This window comes from Mus caroli, chromosome 5 (assembly GCF_900094665.2).
Source record: "Mus caroli chromosome 5, CAROLI_EIJ_v1.1, whole genome shotgun sequence".
NCBI classification, from domain to species: Eukaryota; Metazoa; Chordata; class Mammalia; order Rodentia; family Muridae; genus Mus; species Mus caroli.
Window position 1 is genome coordinate 31,564,454 of NC_034574.1, and position 19,246 is coordinate 31,583,699.

General features: G+C 43.0%; 1 protein-coding gene, 1 non-coding gene and 1 pseudogene across 7 annotated transcripts in view; 1 reads left to right on the plus strand and 2 right to left on the minus strand.

The window, feature by feature from the left end:
- Kiaa0232 (KIAA0232 ortholog) overlaps positions 1 to 19,246 on the minus strand; it is a 64,783-nt gene that overhangs the window by 24,013 nt on the left and 21,524 nt on the right. For all 6 annotated transcript variants that reach the window (XM_021162283.2, XM_029477044.1, XM_029477043.1 and 3 more), the window contains 2 exons: positions 16,813 to 17,307; positions 4,813 to 4,947 (listed from right to left, as the gene is read on the minus strand). In XM_021162283.2, coding sequence (XP_021017942.1) covers positions 4,813 to 4,947; positions 16,813 to 17,043 — 366 coding nt within the window. In that variant the 5' untranslated portion in view covers positions 17,044 to 17,307. The remainder of the gene's footprint in view (positions 1 to 4,812; positions 4,948 to 16,812; positions 17,308 to 19,246) is intronic.
- On the minus strand, positions 10,456 to 10,559 carry LOC115031159. Its single transcript, XR_003836782.1, has one exon. It is a non-coding gene; the product is annotated as a U6 spliceosomal RNA (small nuclear RNA).
- Positions 15,735 to 15,856, plus strand: LOC115031216 (annotated as a pseudogene).

Below are 19,246 nucleotides of genomic sequence, written 5' to 3' on the forward strand. Positions count from 1 at the left end.
TTGCTCTAAGGCCCCATGAGGATTGACAGTTGCCATCTTTGAACCCAGGAGGATCTCCAGAGTGGCTCCAGCTCTTAGAGAAGCATCTGCTGAATGAACACGCGCCAGGGAGGACTGCACAGTGCTGAGGTGGTGCACATGAGGAGGAGAGGTTAAATCTGGGGCAGCACACAGCTTAGTGGTAGAGTATCTGCCTAGGCATGTGGGTCCCAGGTCCCAGTTCAGCACTGCCTTTCCTCAAAAGAAAGGTTACCACCATCTGCTATAAGTGATGATAAAATAATACCATCAGCCAAGCATGGTGACACCGAGATAGATGCCAGCCACCAGGAGAATGACATAGGAGGATGGCCAGTTTGAGGGCAGCCTGGTCTATACAATAAGATACTTTCTTAAAAAAAAAAAAGCCACTAACCTTGCTTATTCACTAATTTATTTTTGAGGCAGGTCTGACTCTACAGTCCAGGCTGACCTTAGACTTACCAGCTTCCAGTCCATGTCCCAAATGCTGTGATTACAGATATGACCCACCATGCCAGGCTGGAGGAGACACTTTCATCTATGAAGTATGACTAGGGAAGGTCACTAATAGGAATGAAAATTATTGCACAGAGAAGGCTTACATTTCCTCCTGGCCAGGTCTATAGTTTTTGTCAAATACCAGAATCTAAGACTTCAATCTAGCCAATGGCTCAACATATAGGCTAGAAAAGGTACTGCGAAAAATATACAAGAGCCTACGTGGTGGAACACACCTTTAATCCCAGCACTTGGGAGACAGAAGCAGTTGAGTCTCTGTGGGTTCCAGTGCAGCCAGACTTAGCTACAAAGTAAGATACTATCTCAACAAAACACACACACACACACACACACACACACACACAAAGAATATACAGGAAGAAGGGAACATAGTGATAGGAAAGGTTGAAAGATTCAATAGTGTCTTAGGGTTTTACTACTGTGAACAAATACTATGACCAATGTATCTCTTATAAGGACAACATTTAATTAGGGCTGGCTCAGAGGTTCAGTCCACTATCAACAAGGCAGGAGCATGGCAGCATCCAGGCAGGCATGGTGCAGGAAGAGCTGAGAATTCTACATTTTCATCTGAAGGCTGCTAGAAGACTGGCTTCCAACCAGCTAGGATGAAGAGTCTTAAAGCCCACACCCAGTCACACATCTACTCAGACAAGGCCACACCTCCTAACTGACTGAGGGGAGTGCCACTCCCCAGGCCAAGCATATACAAACCATCACAATTAGTAAGAGAATAAATATTTCAAAGATGATAACTACAATAACTCTTTAAGGATGAAAAGACTGAATATAAAAACAAAATTTCAAATGTTGAAAACAAAGTTACAAAACAAATACTCACTGCCCTTTATGTGAGACTGGAGACTGTGAAGTAACCCTAAGTGAGGAAAGCAGGCGTTGGGAGGAGAGGAGGGCAAGAGGCTCAAGCTGAGAGCGCTGTATAACTGCCCTCATCCTGCTCCCGGCACAGGCCTGTTTCCATGTCCTTTGCTAATGAACTTGCAGGGTTTTAGAACAGCCCCTCCCACTTTCCTCAGGGCCTCACTTTTCATTATTTGAACGATCAAGAGTTTCTGCAGAACAAGAGTTTCTGCAGAAAACTCAATTTTCCACCTTTCCTAGAGAGAGAAGCTCCAGGCTCCATACACAGCATGAATGTACTCTCCTATCTAAGGCCTCTGAAGCCCACAGCTGCTCAGTGAACCTGCACATTCAGCCACCTGCCCTCAGGCTCCCAGGAGGTGCCCACACTTCCTCCACCAGATGGGTACCTTCCTGTTGTTCCTTTCGCCAAACACAGGAAACTCCACTTCCAGGGGTACTCAGACCACAGACTGTCTTCTTTTTCTTTACACCCCCCCCCCCCCATCCACTCTGGTCAGCTCTGTCCTCAATACAGAGCCCAACTGGGTCATCTGCCATAGGGCCACTATAACAGCTGCTGCTTTACCTCGCTTTCCCAGTCTCAATGTAGCACAGGATGTTCTCCAACCCTCGGTCCCCTGCCTCCACAGAGGTTCTTCACCAACTTTACCTAGTCTGTCTGCACTTTGCCCAGGTAGTCAGTTCATCACTGGCCAGTCCCTAGGCAGCAGCCATAAGCTATAAGCATTAAGTCATGCCGTATTATCCTGTTCTCCAAACCCTCCAATACTTCAGAGTTTCTCAGAAGAAAGCCAAAGACTCTTAGACCATACATACATCAGTTCCAACCAAGCACCCAGGAAAAGAAGACCAGTCTCCCAGACAGGGTTGGCTGGGACCACACCGCACCTTGAGTGTTCTCTGCTCCTGGCCTGGTTGTCGTCACACCTCTTATAATGTGAAAACGGTAACCAGAAAGCAAGTTCACACTTTTGTCACTTTATTAACCCACATCTGTGATTGTCTACTCACACCATCTTTCTCTGCTGTCTGTACACCACACTTCTTCACAGTAGGAATGGACACACGCATTGGATACTCCAGAAGTCATGATGAGCTGGGGCTAGAATGGCCACTTTCACCACATGTATGCTATAGTAAAGGTGGAATTCACAAAGAACAGAATGGCCCCCAAGCAGGGAAAAAGGCAATGGGAGACTTTAGGTTATTAGGAACAATGGCTTTCTCTGTTTAAAGTTCACACTTCTTAGATCAGGATCCTCTTCCAGCCCATAGATTCAGTGAGACATTCCTGTATCTTATCCCTATACTCTATTTAAAAAAAAAAAAAAAAAATTAGATGAAGGTTGTTCTTGCTCTGAGTAATGCAATGGTAGCTATGATAGAGCTATATATTATGGTCTGGATCTGGAAAATACTTCAGGGGCTCATGTGTATGAGAACATCCCCCTGGCTTGCAGTGCCAAACACAGTTATGGAGCCTTTGGAACATGGTGCCCATGAGCAGGCTTGTGAAGGCTTCTAGCCGGACCAAACTTTTGTCTCCTTATATTCTACAAAAGCTAACACACCAAGCCTCAAGTTCTCCTTGCCCCACAATCTTCTCCACACCATGCCTTTGCCACCATTGATATAATGCAATCCCCAAAACCCTGAACCAAAGCTAACACTGGGGCTGCTAGATTCTGCAGTGCCCTGACTTCGGGGGAGAGTAACCAGCACTGTCCACAGAACCCACAGCACAAGAGCAGTGACTTCAGGCAGTTTATAATTTTAAAAGTCCAAAGGGAGGAAGAAAGAAAAAGAGCTGGGAAGAGGATTCCCATGATGGAAGAGCTCTTAAAGAGAAGACAAGAAGAAACACCATCCTTACTTCCAAAGAGCATAGTCAAATTAAAAATCTAGGGTTAGCGGTTGTGACCCAGGGCGATGCGCTAGTGTGGAGGATACTGTGTTAGTCAGAGTTCTCTAGAGTCACAGAACTAAGGAAATATCTCTATATAGAGGGAATTTATTGTGATAAGTTATAGGCTGTAGTCTAACTATCTTAACAATGGTCAGCTGTGAATGGGAAGTCTAAGAATCTAGTAGTTGTTCAGTCCTACAGGCTTGTTTCCCCTGGTCTTCTATATAAGCTGGAGTCCTGAAGAAGTAAATCCAACAGATGTGCTACCAACTAAATGCAAGCAGGCAAAGAACAGGGAATCTTCTTTCTTCCAATGTCATATAGGTCTCCAGCAGAAGGTGTGGCCCAGATTAAAGGTATATACCACCATGCCTGGATCTGAAACTTGTTTTGCCCCAAGCTGACCTTGAACTCAGAAATCTCCTGGAATTAGAGGCCTGTACTACCTTGACAGGACCTAAGCTTTTCATGGCCACTATCCTCAAGAACTCCATGCCAAGATCCAGGTCAAAAACTTTTGTCTTCCAGCCTCAAGATCTGGATCACAGGTGAGCTCTTCAATTCTGGGTTATAGTTCATTCGAGATATAGTCAAGTTGACAACCAGGAATAGCCATTACAGATACCCAGGCAGGAAAGCAGGTTTTTACAGACAATTGTAAGTTGGCTGAGAACACAGTGGGAGATAGGTGTAAGAGGACAGGGCAGGGACTGGGACAAGAACTATCACAGAGCAAGTAAGGCATGCGCAGCAGATACAGCGCAGCAGATATAGCCAAACAAATAAACTACACAGGTCATCAAATGAAGCAACCTGCCAAGCACAGCACTGGATACAGCACAGGACACCTTGGTTCAGTCTAGAGGTTGGGACCCTCTCAACCCAACCTTCCACTGTGACAGTATTTAAAACTTCACCATCTCACCACAAAGTTAGATTTCAAAGGTTTCATCTTAAGAGTGGGTGACAAAATAGTATTTGTTTAAACAGATGATCACATTCTAAAGCAAATTTAGCAGAATATACTTTTATATAAAGATATTTTAAAAATAAAGTAAAAGCACATTTTCTAAAAAAAAGAAAACAAATCTGAGTTATAAACAAATATGGTACTCAGGACATAAGAAATTCTAGCCTACTTCTAGAAATATATCTAAAAGAAGCAAACACACCACAGAGGCCCCACATAGCATCCAGACAGCACAGTGAAAATCAGGTCTAAGTCAGCTACCGAGAAGTGATCGCTATGTTACAGTGCTGCTGTAATACTATTTGATGAAATTCAACAAGATGAAATAAATGGTTGGTTGGTTGGTTTGTTCTTGTTTAAAGGCATAGAGTTCGGATACATGGCTCAGTAGAGCACTCTCAAAGACCTGAGTCTAAAACAATGGTGTATCACTAATTAGACTGCTACATACAAAGATATTTATATGTATCCCCACCCCACTCTCCCCAAGCATGAGAAGGCAGGAACTTACTTCATCAGAAGCAGAGCGCAGACACTGGACAGCAGCCTGCTTTTTCATCTCCTCCAGCGTTAGATCAGAACACTTCTTCTTACTCCTTCCCCATTTCTTATAAGCTCCTTTCTCCCAGCCCAAGATGTCATTCTCCTGCAATGATATTGCACCAGGTTAGATGACTAAGACTAGAAAACAAGTTTAAGGAGCCCTGCACATAACAGCTTACACGTACCATCAGTTAGGGTTATACTGCTGTGATCAGACACCATGACCAAGGCAAGTCTTATAAAGGACATTTACTTGGGGCTAGCTTACAGGTTCAGAGGTTCCATCCATTATCATCAAGATGGGAGCATGGCAGCATCTAGGTAGGCAGGCATGGTGAAAGAGGAGCTGAGAGTTCTACATTTTCATCTGAAGGCTGTTAGTAGAATACTAGCTTCCAAGCAGCTAGGGTAGGGGTCTTAAGCCCACGCCCACAGTGACACACCTACTCCAAACAAAGCCACACCTCCTAATAGTGCCACTCCCTGGGCCAAGCATATACAAGCCATCACATGTCCATTTCCTACTAAATATTCACTCACAGATGAGCACCTTAGAGCTCTGCATTCACTTGGAATCTGTTTAGATTATTCATCTCAGTAACCTGACTCCGTGCAGTGGTAAGAATGCTAACTGGCAAACAAGTCAGCTCATGCTTCTGCATAAACAAAACTCCAGTAGAAACTCTATGCTATACACTAACTTCTCCAATAGAAATTCTATGCTATACACTAACTTCTCCAATAGAAATTCTATGCTATACACTAAACTCTCCAATAGCTCCTACTTTGCAGTAAATATTCAGATTATGGTAAGGTTTTACATCTTACCACTAAATCTACTTCTGGGAATTCCTAAAGAAATAATCACTAATGTAAAAGATGTAATATAAGAATTTAATTATTAAATTCCCATTCCTCTGTCTTACTGTCTAAAAAACACCCAACAGATGTAAAACATTTTATAGGGATTGCCAGTTTTTTATTTTCCCTGGCTTATGTATGTCAGAATGAAAATCTAAAGTCAATTTCAGAAGCAAGAAGGCAGAGGGGTTCATAAGCCATGACACCACCACACAGAAAAACCCTGAAAACTAGGTGTGCTTTGGTTAGTTTCCCACGTGCATTTAAAGGAAGCCGCATTTAAAGGATTTGTAGTAGTGCTTGCATAATTTTGTATCTGACCATTACCCATGACACAAATTCTTTGGCTATATACCATTGCAATATAAGTTTACTTAGCTCTTTCCGTAAAGCAGAAATTTATAAAATCGTTTTCTATTCCTGTGCTAATCTGTTTTGCTTGCAAGGCCCTTCATTTGATAAAGTGATTAGACAATAGAAAGACAAGATGTGAAAAGAGCAGACAGGGCAGATGATGATGTGGAATGAGGGACGTTCCTATTCAGAAGGGCCAGGTCTCAGGAAACGAACAAAGCAAATGATAGGCATGGGCTATAGAAGGAAAAGAACCACAACTATACAATTCAAACCATCTTTGAAAAGAGCAGAATGCAAATTATCAACTGCTAACCCAATTTTCACTTTGAACCAAAACATTAAAGTGACTCTTAGGCTGCCAAATATGAGAAAGAGCAGACGGTCCCTGTACATCTCACACACTCAGAACCTCAATGGGCATTTGCTGGCCATGTTTTTAGATCTCATTTTTTAGATGAATGATATTTTACCTATTTTCCAAGGAAACAATTCTGTTGGCCAAATAAGAATGGCCAGTATTTCCACTTATTAACTGTGTTTAGCTGAACTACATCTGAAACCCAACACTTCTTATCTCTATCTTCTGGAAACAGAATGTGTACTATAACAAGAGCATGGGTCAGACCCTTAACAGTCTTGACTCAAAGTTTCGTCAAGAATGACAAACGTGCTCTAAGCTCCCGTGGTCTGCACTGTATTTAAGTAAAATAAGATAAAGGCAAGTCAGCAGCTAAGAGACCTGGTTGCCCCTCTGGAGGACCTGGGTTTGATTCCATCACCCACATGGCAGCTCACAACCATCTGTAACTTCAGTTCCAGGGGATCCAATGCCCTCTTCTGGCCTCTCTCAGCACCAGGCACGCAAGTGGTACATAGACATACATGATGGAAAACATTCATACACATACAATAAAAAAATAGGGGGGAAGAAAAGAAAGAGGACATGCAGGATCATCATTTGTAAAATGGACAGAGCTTAGTTCAATCTGGGTGGAGATTACCTTTCCTCTTAAAGAGCATTCAGAGCCTGAAATCTATTACAGCTCAGCAGAGGTGACATACACTCAGTAGTATGAACTGCAAACTCACAAGGACAATCTGAAAGCATGTGTCAAACACCTTAAGCATGTACTTCAACCACTAAATCTACTTCTGGGAATTCCTAAAGAAATAATCACTAATGTAAAAGTTTAGCAAAGCTATGTTAATTTTATCACTGTCAATAATGGCAAGCAAGGGAAGATACCTTCAATGTCAAATAGGAGAGCAATGGCTAACTAAGCTGTGATTCATGCACTGGACACTGGACACTGGGCAGGGAAGCTACTAAGGGATCTGAAATGAACTGACACGGAAAGCTATGGTAAGATAATAGTTTCATACAATGTGATCTTATTTTAGTTTTTGCTTCTCTGTGCCCACCCTACTCCCAACAACTGAGAAGAATGTTATAAATAAGTTCCCAAGGAACAAGATCTTTATCATATATACTGTCTTGAGTCGTATCCAAGCAAGAAAGCTTTACATTCAAAGCTTCTAAGTAGACAGAAGTAAGAAGAGGCCTGAACCTGGTATCTGGCAAGTCTTAGGTTTATGTCTGGCAGGCCTTTGTACCTGGAGAAAAAGCCATCTTCTTACAGAGTGTCTTCCCTTTGGCATCAGGTCCCACACTGAATTCAACAGCACCTCCACTAGTTGGAGTGGTACAGTGTAGCAGGAGGAACTGAGCCAACCATTCTGAGATGGCAATCATTAAAGAAATGCTTAAGAAGCAGGTTCCATTTTTGGTCTGGGAGATAAAGGTTTCCAAGGGGCAAAGTCATTAATGCAGTTAAACACTGACTACAAGTCTAGCCAGTTGAGAGGGCAAATGTGCAGAACAATGTGCTAACTCAAGGCACAGCAAATATGCTCTTCTGTAGGAAGTCTGTCTAAAAATATCTATAGGTCAAAGAATAGATAATTTAAGGAAATAACAGAAAAAAAGAGAAATATTTCCAAAATTTGTACTGATGAAATTTTAAATCTTAATTCAGGAACAATTCTGTGTACTAATAAGAATGTGATTTGTAGGCTGGGACCATAGCTGCAGGGGCTCTAGCAGAGAGGTCCTAGACTCCATCTTTATTCTAAAAGATAACTAACTCATCGGGAAGAAGAGAACATTAGACTGATGGGAGTTCAAAGTGAGCATTTCCTACACATGAAAACCAACAAGCCAATCCAGGCATAGTCACAAAAGCTTGTGGTCCCAGATATCAGATACTCAAAGGCTGAGGTAGGAGGATGACTTGAAACCCAAGAGTTGCAGGCCAGCCTGGGTAACAAAACAAGACTATTTCAAGAAAACAAAATAGAATTGACCACAAATATTCAGTTCTAAAAGTGATTATTTTTCCCTTTCCAGAAAGATACAAATCTGGCAAGATACACATAAAATAAACCATTTCAGAAGCCTGGTATCATGGCACATATCTTTAATCTCAGTACTGAGGAAACTGAGGCCGGAGGATCATGAGCATTGGGTCAGCTTGGACTATTGAGTGAGACTGTCTCAGAAACAGAAACACCACCAGTGAGATGATGGCTCATTGGGTAAAGGAGGCTGCTGCTGAGCCTGAGGCCTGAGTTGGATTCCTGGGAGTCATGGCATGGGAAGAGACAACCAGTTCCCGAAAGGTGTCCTCTGATTACACACATGGACTGTGGCACGCCTGCCTCCAAACACACACACACAAACCAACAAAGTAAGGAAGGAACCACAAACATCCATACATACCACCTTTTTAGGTTAGGTATCACACTGACATAACTCACATAATTAAATTTTTGTTTAATTTTGGTCAGGGATTGTGATGGTTTGTATATGCTCAGCCCAGGGTGTGGCACTGGTGTGACCCAGTTGGAGTAGATCTAGTTGGAGTAGGTGTGTCACTGTGGGTGTGGGTTTTAAGACCCTCATCTTAGCTTCCTGAAAGCCAGTCCTCCACTAGTAGCCTTCAGATGAAGATGTAGACCTCTCAGCTCAGCCTACACCATGCCTTCCTAGATGCTACCCTGTTCCCACCTTGATGATGATGGACTGAATCTCTGAACCTGTAAGCCAGGTTATAACCCATTAAATGTTGTCCTTTGTAAAACTTGCCTTGGTCATGGTGTCTTTTCACAGCAGTAAAAACCCTAAGACGGGGCTGGCGGGTAAGAGCACTGACTGCTCTTCCAAAGGTCCTGAGTTCAAATCCCAGCAACCACATGGTGGCTCACAACCATCCGTAATGAGATCTGACGCCCTCTTTTGGAGTGTCTGAAGACAGCTACAGTGTACTTACATATGATAAATAAATAAATTAAAAAAAAAAAGATTAAAAAAAAAAAAACCCTAAGACAAGGATAGGCAACCCAGAGCCTGTACATACAAACATTTACTTTTAACATGATTCAGGTTTTGTTTTGTATACCAAGAAAGCTACACCACAGACATCACTATTTAACTTTAAACATTTCCTCAACCTAAAAGGAACCCCGTGCCTATGAGCACTTTCCATTCATGCACAGCCCTGACTGTGCCAGATGCTAACAACAGAGTCATGTGATGCCTGCCCTTTGGTTTAGCCTCCCATTTAACAGGTCTCCAATGCTCATCCATGCTGTAATAACATGGATCAGTGTTTTACTCCTGTTTAGGACCAAATTAATACAAACTGTATGGTTGGAGTGTGTTTTGTTTACCTATTCATCCACAGATGTTTATTGAAAGCTATTTTCACTTTTAGCTAGCAGCCACATTGCTTTGGACACACAAATACAAGTCTTGGCATAGACACTGATTTTCAATGCTCTTCTGTATAGATAGAAGATAGACAGACCGGCAGATGATAAATAATTAAACAGACAGACGTATTAGACTACATTTGAACTGTGTTTAATCTCTGAAGACCTACTTGGTTGTTTTCCAAAGCTGATGCTATACAATCACATCACCACCTTGCCATCATCTGTGACTGTGCTCTTTACTGTCGCCACCTTGTAGTAACAACTGAAGCTAACTCCTTCCAGTGGACTGAGTCTTCATCAGCACATTGTCTCTGACAAATGTACCTTGGGGCCTTTCTCTATGCAAGAGGTCCTAACCTACCTGCCTGCACATCTTTCAGAATATGACTTGCCTCTTCACCTCCATAATAGTATTATCTGAAGTGCCAAAGGTTTTACTTTGGTAAGGTCTGATTCATTTATACACCCTATGGATTCGTACACTTCTATCTCACATCTAAGCCACCACTACCTAACCCAAGGTTTTAGCCCTTATATTCAAGTGTCTGGTCTACTGTGAGCTAACTTTTCAATGTGGTAGGAGGCAAGAGTTAAGCTTCATTTTCTTTTTTAGTGACATAAAAAAACAGTATGCTTTATGAATCTACATAGCATCCCTGCACAGGGGCATCTAATCTTCTCTGCATTGCTCCATTTTATTGCATGTGCTGCTGAAATGAACACACCTTCACTCTCTGTTTGGTGCTGGGGCCTCAGGACCATTAGCTGAAAGAATGTTCTTTCCATATTGCTGTTAACCACAGACAAAAGGGCTCTCAATGACTTAAGGCTCATAGTCATAAGCCAGGACTAACCTATCTTATCAGACCCCGTAGGAAAATCTGGAATCAAGAAGTAAACCCTCTCAAGTTGCTGTCTTTTTGTTTGTTGCTTCCAGGGATTTGGGGCTATTGTGCAAACTATGTGTTTCCATATAAATTTTAGGACCAGCATGTCTCTCTCTGTAATATAAAGGTGGCAAGGGCTCTGATAATGACTGGTGAATGTAGAGATCAGTCTTCGGAGTACTGTCATCTTTTCTTTTTTTATTTTTAAGATTTATTTATTATATGTTTTCACCTTGCTCTCTTCAGACACACCAGAAGAGGGCATCAGATCCCATTACAGATGGTTGTGAGCCACCATGTGGTTTCTGGGATTTGAACTCAGGACCTCTGGAAGAGCAGTCAGTGCTCTTACCACTGAGCCATCTCTCTAGCCCGAGTACTGCCATCTTAATGATAATGAGTTTGTTCATTATGAACACATTTTCCCATTCGGCTTTTGAGGTCTTTACACATTTAATGCCTTCTTACACAAGTCTCACACTTCTGCTAAGTGTATTCCTAATATTTTGTCTTTGAAACTACTATAAATGGAACTGTTTTTAGGATACCCCCCGTATCTGTCTCTCCCCCATTTCTTATTTTGTTTTGTAATACTGGGGATGAACCCAAGGCCTCCATACACTAAGCAAGTGCTCTGCTACTGAAATGTAACCCTAGTGCCAAGTGCCCCGCCACACCAATCCAGATATCCATTCCTTATCGGGCATCTTATTGGCTAGTGACTAGAGATAGTTTGACTCCTTTCCAATACGAATGCCTTTTCTTCTTAACTGTCCTGTTAATGGCCAGTCATACATAGGATTTTATGTATTTTATCTTTGATAATGTCCTCAAACAGATACTATCAAATTCTGTCATTACAGCAAGGCCAAGTTTGCTTATTTACAAGGTATTTGTAAAACCAAATCTTTCCCTGACGCCTCCGTGTTAATACACAGGTGTGCTGTTGAAGCACACAAAGAAGCTTAGCATGATTTACGACTTAAAAAAATCTGTTGAAAGTTTTACTGCATTACAGACACGCAGAGTGTTTACCCTCTAAGTTTCAAGTTGAATTCACTAGAAAACATAAAACCTGTAACAAACGCTACATAAAAATACAGCATAGCACATAGACCTTTGATTTCTGTTCTTTCCACTGATTTCAAGAGCTCTCCCACTCCATATTTTTGTTTTACATATTGTATAATGTATTACAAGCAATTAAACATTTTATTAAAATGAATTAATATTTTAAAAACAATATAGTAAAAAAAAGACCCCAAAATCCTTCTATTTTATACTGAATATAAATGCTCCCACTGCTGAGTTTATGTGGAACTGGCCTCAGGGAAGTCACCTAGCTAGCTGCACATGCAGAAGTAGGGCTGGCCCTTGCTTGGTTTGTTTCCAAGCTTCAGTGTAACTGGGGCTTCTGCTCTGACTCTCTGGCTGCCTCTTCCTTCCAGCTTGCTTCTGACCTAGCTCTCTGTAGAGCAGACGGTGGGGACACTAGGCATCATGTTCTCACGCCTCTCTTGAGCAGATCCTTGAAGGCAGGCCTTGACTCTTCGCTTTTAGTCATCTAGGGCCTGAAGTGGGGCAAGGGTATAAAGAAGTAGGGACGATTTTGAGAATGGGGGTCACTGGGGTGTGCTTTTGAAGGTGTCTGTTTCCCCACTGCCCTTCCTACTCACTTCCTCCTCTGCTCCCCAGACGCTAGACAAAGAAGCTTCCTTCCCACTGCCAGGCTTTGTTACCAGGCCACACAGTGTAAAACAATGAGACCAGCGCACCAGGGACTCAATCTCTCAAACTCCAACCCAAAACAATCTTTCCCCTTTCAGATTGTTCCTTGGGGGTGTGTGTGATGTATGTATGTATGTACATATGTGCTTATTTTGTCATAGCGACAGAAAGTTCACTGATACATACTTTTTATCTATCTTCTATGCTCCATTAAAAGTTGACTGGTTGATAAACGTAAATCAGTAGATATGGGCCAGTTTCCTTGGGGGCCTGTGGAGCAGAGGCCTTCCACAGAGGTCTCTGGTGCGAGAGCTCATGCAAAGGGAAGTGATTCCAAGCAGGGAGGGGAAGTCACTTCTGCTGCTTCTGCTGCTGCAGTTGGCTCCACCTGTCTCCACTGTGCTGTCTCAGTTACTCCACGCTGCCCTGAGCTGAGAAGGGTCCAGGTCAGGCTGGGCCAACAAGTGACCGACTAGCCAGTGAGGAGTGTAGCAGAGCTTAAGGTGGTGTTTCAGGAGAGCAGACCTCTTCCCAAGTGTTACAGCTCTTAGGACAGAAGCTCTCAGACGACTCACACACCTTTAATCCTTCCAGATAGGATTCTTATATACAGTTTTGGGGTGGGTCAGGGTCTGACAACAGGTACTTCTCATTGGCTTGGTTTGAGAGCTTGGGGAAACCTTATTTGCATGTGGGAGGCCTTGGTGCTGATGGCCACACACCTCTGTGTGTGTGTGTGGGGGGGGGGGGGACGGTCTGTGGAAGGCTGTAGCCAGGGATCCAAGGAGCGTGGCCAAACCCTGCTATCCCTTGCAGATGAAAGTCACTTGCTGGGTCTGTACAGATCTAAGCCTGAGCTGGACTGTGGACCAGGCTGCCTGCTCACTGCTCACCACCCCACATCTACTCAAAACACTGATAAGATAAAGTGTGTTTTTTCACAGTCCTATTCTGGAAGTTAGAAGATTATCAAGTACCAAAAGCAGATGGGGCAGAAGAGCTCCTCAGGAGACTTTTAGCAGCTGCTTTTCTAGATACACTGGTGAGGTGACATAAGGTTAAGTAAGGCTCTGACTGACTTCTTCATGCTGTCTTCTTTCAAAAAGGAGATTGGGAACTGGAGGAAGAAAAAGGACACGGTATTCTAAAATACAGCTGGTGTTACCGCCGTCTGCTGCTAAGCACCCACCCTGCCTCCCACAACTTCCTGTTAACAGCCTCCTCATGAACAGAGCCGGGTGAGTCTGAATGAGACTGTGTTCCCATACTATCATCAACTTCAGGCCCTAGATGACCAAAAGCGAAGAGTCAAGGCCTGCCTTCAAGGATCTGCTCAAGAGAGGCGTGAAAACATGATGCCTAGTGTCCCCACCGTCTGCCCTACAGAGAGCTAGGTCAGAAGCAAGCTGGAAGGAAGAGGCAGCCAGAGAGTCAGAGCAGAAGCCCCAGTTACACTGAAGCTTGGAAACAAACCAAGCAAGGGCCAGCCCTACTTCTGCATGTGCAGCTAGCTAGGTGACTTCCTTGAGGCCAGTTCAGGTCAGAACTTTTAGGCACTTGTGAATAGCAACTATGACCAGCATTGAAGCTGTCTGATGATCCACTAACCTTTCACCCCATTGCTTGAAAAACAGATACCTGCTAGAAGAGACAGAAATCTCCAAGTGGACTCTTCAGGGCAACTGGATCTACTTCTATCCTCTATGTTGTCACCAAACAGAGGTTGTCTCCTCAGTGGCTCCCTAACTTCAGTGACCCGAAGTCTACATCCCCACTACCATGTAGCTCCTCCTGCTGGCTGAGGAATGCTGGTCTCTAGTCTCTAACCCACAGCAGCTGGTTCTGCAGCATCTTCCCCTGCTTGCTCTCAGCTCACAGCCCCATTGCTTATTATTTACCATATTTCCTAACCCATTCATGGACCCCTGGTATCCCTGTCCCCAAACTCTGCCCAACCCAGTGTTTTGTTGCTCTACAAACTGTCAAATGCCTTTCAGGAACCCATCCTTAGTTGTCTCTGTGCCCAATGCTGTGGGTATGTATAATGTTATAACATTTAAGCAAAATAGAGAAACTCAATCTTCAAAATCTAATACTTATCAAGACTTCTTTGTGCCATTAAAAGTATTCTTAAACACACACACAAATGTAAACAAGTGCCTCTGTAAGATTCAAAGCCTATTACAGCTCTTGCAGAGGACATGGGTCCTCTTCTTAGTACCTACATCAAGTGAGTGGCTTACACATCTAACTCTAATTCCAGAGGATCTGACGCCTCTAATCTCCTCAGGCACACGCTCACTCACACACACACACACACACACACTCTCTCTCTCTCTCTCTCTCTCTCTCTCTCTCTCTCTCTCTCTCTCTCTCTCTCTCTCACACACACACACACACACACACACTCACACATACACACACACATACACACACACACACACACGATTAAAAACAATTTTTAAAAAATATAAACAAAAGAGCTACGAGGTAGTTCAGTTGGTTGGGTGCTTGACTTAGCATGCAGGAAAGCCTGGGCTCAATAATAGCCATTACATGAACTGGGTATGGTGGTGTAGTACTATAATCCCAGCACTTGTAAGGTAGAGGCAGAAAAACCAGAAGTTCAAGGTCATCCTTGGTTACACAGTGAGCTCAAGGCCAGCCTAGGTTACTATGGACTTAAGCTCATGCCAGCAGCATTAGTTCTGATGCTGCTCTGCCGTGCACATTCCTCACATATATTCCTTCATTTAACATCTTCCATCAACAGTTCATGCTCCTGTGGGTAATTCTACATATACCTAATGGGTAGTTTTAATTTTAAACACAAATTGTTTCTATCACCATCCCTGGGGTTGGCAGCTGCAGGATACTGGTTTCTGAGCCCTGTGTTCTTGAAGAGCATCCCAGTTTGGGTTCTATTGCCCACGTTGAGTGTCTCACAGACTGTACCTCTAGCTCAGAGGTTCCAAAATGCCCTCTTGGGTATTCACATAAATAAAACAGAATACAAATAAATTTAACAATAAAATTGGTTTTTTATTTGACCTTCCCTTACAAGCCATGGTATTCTCTGCCTTACAGCTAAGTAGAAAAGTATTTTTGGCAACTGGGGAGATGCTCAGTGGAAAAAGCATTTGCTGGAAAAGTGTGAGGACCAGAGTTTAGATTTCCACAACCTAAGTTAAAAGCTACACAGGCATGGCAGCCAACTGTCTCTAGGGCTTTTGTGTGAGTTTGGAAAGGTAAAGCCAAATTCTTGTCAATATAAGTTTGTTCTTCCTTCCCTAGAGTGTTACAGGTGTGGCTGCTGTGTCACATGTGCATCAGTAGGTGGCAGAGAGGACAGAGGCTATGTTCTGATCTGTGAACATCTGAATGGATGATTAGTAGCCTAGCATTCCCTGGAAACAGTGAGCCTCAGATGACCACCAGACTGGCACCAGGGGGCTGGGACAGGAAGCTAGCTTGAGTTCAGGGCCAGGGTCTCGGGGCCAGGAGCAAACCCAAGACTGAGTGGGATGGCAGGCCCCAAGAGGGAGTGAGCCTGAGACAGAAGATGATCCTCAAAGGTGCCTGCTGTTAAGCCTGACAACCTGGGTTCAATCCCTGGAACCTACAAGGTGGAAAGGAGAGTCAGCTCCTACAAGTTGTCCTCTCATCTTCACACGATTGCTGTGGCACATGTTCCCTTCCACCTCAAAAATAAATAAAAGAATATGCAAATACAGTTAATACTGTCAACTTGATACCTGAGAGGCAAGCCTAACGGTACACTTGTGAGGGACTGCCTAGATCATTAGTTCTCAACCTGTGGGTGGAAACCCCTTTGGGGGTCACACATCAGATATCCTGCATATCAGATACTTACATTATGATTCTAACAGTGGCAACATTACAGTTAGTTTTATGGTTGGGGTTACCACAACATGAAGAACTGTATTAAAGGATTACAGCATTTAGAAGGTTGAGAAACACTGGTCTACATTAAGGCATCTCTAAGAATGTGTGAAGGATTATCTTGATTGAGCTCATGTGAGAAGACCCATCTTAATCGTGGGCAGCATCATTTGCTGTGCAAAGGACCCTGGACTGAATGGCCTGGAGAGGGCAAGCTGAGCACTAGCATGGACGCATTCATCGTTCTCTGCTCACCTGGACATACCATGACCAGTTCTCTTGGGCTCCTGCCACTGTGGCTTCCCAGCCATGATGAGCCATAATCTGGACTTATAAACTCTCTCCCTTAAGTTAAGCTTCTGTTGGGGTATTTTATCACAACAACAGAATGTAACTAGACACAGACATAGTCATCATCAACTGTCGTCAGAAAACACTTAACATGCGTCAATACCTACCTGTTCCTGCAGGTCGTAGTCATAGCTGTCATGCAGCAGAAGACTGAGGATATACCGTGAATAAATCATGGCATCAATGCCACATTTCTCCAGCTCTTGTCCCAGCCAGGTTTGCACTGGGCCCAATGCATGAAGCAGCGACATGTCAGAAACAGACACAGGGCCTGGATAAGAACTTGAGGTGCTTTCAGATGGCAAACCATCCACAACAACTGTACAGACAGGGCGCATGAACTTAGGTTGCTGACATTCTTAAAATGCAAAGCATTTTCTACAGTGGACGTTCTGTTGGTATCCGGAGAGGATTTCACTCCAGCAGAAAGGAGAGGAGCTGAACATGGAGGATAGGCAGTGACCGCGCAGCAGTCAGCTCTCTACAACACAATTTCCCTCTTCAGGCATGACCAGTGAATCAACACCATGATAGCAACACACAAGGAGATGCGATTTTCAACTTTCATTTCACATTGAGGCAACGTCAGTCTCTGGCAGTCCCTGCAGCAATGAAAAAGAAATGAACACATTATATATACACACAAAGTTAGGAGGATGATTTTTATCTTATTGGTTTATTTACTTAGTTATTTATTTTGATATTTTCGAGACAGGGTTAGCCCTCTGTTAGCCCTGGCTGTCCTGGAACTCACTCTGTAGACTAGGCTGGCCCCAAACTCAAGAGATCCCTGGCCTCTGCTTCCCAAGTGCTGGCATTAAAGGTGTGAGCCACCACCACCCTGCAAGTGGGGATGATTTTTTAAAGGAAGGTATTCCTCCTTTTAAAATGTAGCTGGTAACTTGAAACAATGTTTTCCCTGTGGAGTATTTGGCATTTTAAACTGAGTGACACTGTAAAATTTAAAACTTGATATCATCTGGAATGAGAACAAAGAAGGTGATATTCTCTGCTTTTCCCCAATGACGCAAACATTCATTTCCTATCTCAAGAGACTGGACTGGTAAAATGCTTACAGAAAATCATTAGGTTCATACTTAAATTCAATGGAAACAATTAAATAGCAGTTTCTTCAAAACACTGGCAAAAACAATCTTTAAATTTAAATTCACGCTGGGCAGTGGCGATACACACCTTTAATCCAAACACAAGTGGGGCAGAAGCAGGCAGATCTCTGAGTTCAAAGCCAGCCTGATCTTTTCAGGACAGCCAGGGCTACACAGAGAAGCTCTGTTTAGAAAAATAAAACAAACAAACAAAAATATTTAGACCCACGGGTCATTATTTTGTATGGCTAGAAGCTGAGGATGGTAATCAGGGAGTTCCTAAGGCTGTATGGAAGACTTGTCTTACACAGCCACAGGCTACCCTGTCAGAGCTGCGGTGGCCTCTCCTAGCTAGACCTCTGATTCAGTGACGATCTTCCTTTAAACACTTTTCATTATGTCCAATAATGGGTTTATTGAGTAAAAAACTGTTCTTTATCTTTTGGGTTTGGGTTGGGTTTTGTTTGTTTGTTTTGTTTTGTTTTGTTTAATGCAGAGTCTAGCTATGTAGCCCACTAGGAAATGCAAACAGGGAAAGCAACACTGATCAGGCCAGTGTGCTCATTAAATTCAGCCGCCACATATAACTCAGAGCAGCATCATGAGTGAAAGGAAGACCCTCTCTACAAATGCCTGAGTTCTCTAGGTGTCAGTAAAATTTATACACATTAAATACACAGAAGACAATTCTAAATTCATTGTACAACTAGAATAAAATGTTTTACTAAGTATTTTGCCACTTACAAAAATCCTCACTAATATACTGCCTTTATTAAACTTTGAAAGGTAGTTAAATTAAAGCAAAAATTTTCTACTTTTCACCAGCTGATATTTCCCAGCTGTCTCTCAAAATTAAAACATTTTCCATAAATGATTTAATAAATGTTTGGTTCTCAGGCAAGATATTAGACAGACCACCAATTAACAATAGCCACTTGAATCAAGCTGACAAGTTACTTAGTGAAAACCAGCCAGACTGAGGAGCCCTGAAACAGTTGAAGAGGGAGCAAGAGAATTCAGGCAGCTTGAACTCACGGGAGACCTAGAGAAAGGCATGCACAAACATCAGAGACTTGCAATGAGCTCTCCTGGAGAATACAGCAGAGGACCGAAAGATCTGAGCATGTAAAGAACTAAGGCACAGTGTTGGGAGCACAAAGGTCCTTGTGCTCACAGATAAGCACTAAAGAAACCTGGAATGTTAAACACTCAGAGCTGTTTTGTGAAAGGAAAAAAATGTATAACCTGTTTTCTGCCCAAAAGACAAGAAATGGGGGGGGGGGTCTAACTGCCTAGAGTCAGTGGTTCTCAACCTTCCAATGCTGTGACATTTAATACAGTTCCTCATGGTGTAGTAACCCCAACCGCATAATTATTTTTCTTACTACTTCATAATTTCAATTTTGCTACTGTTATGAATCATAATGTAAATGTC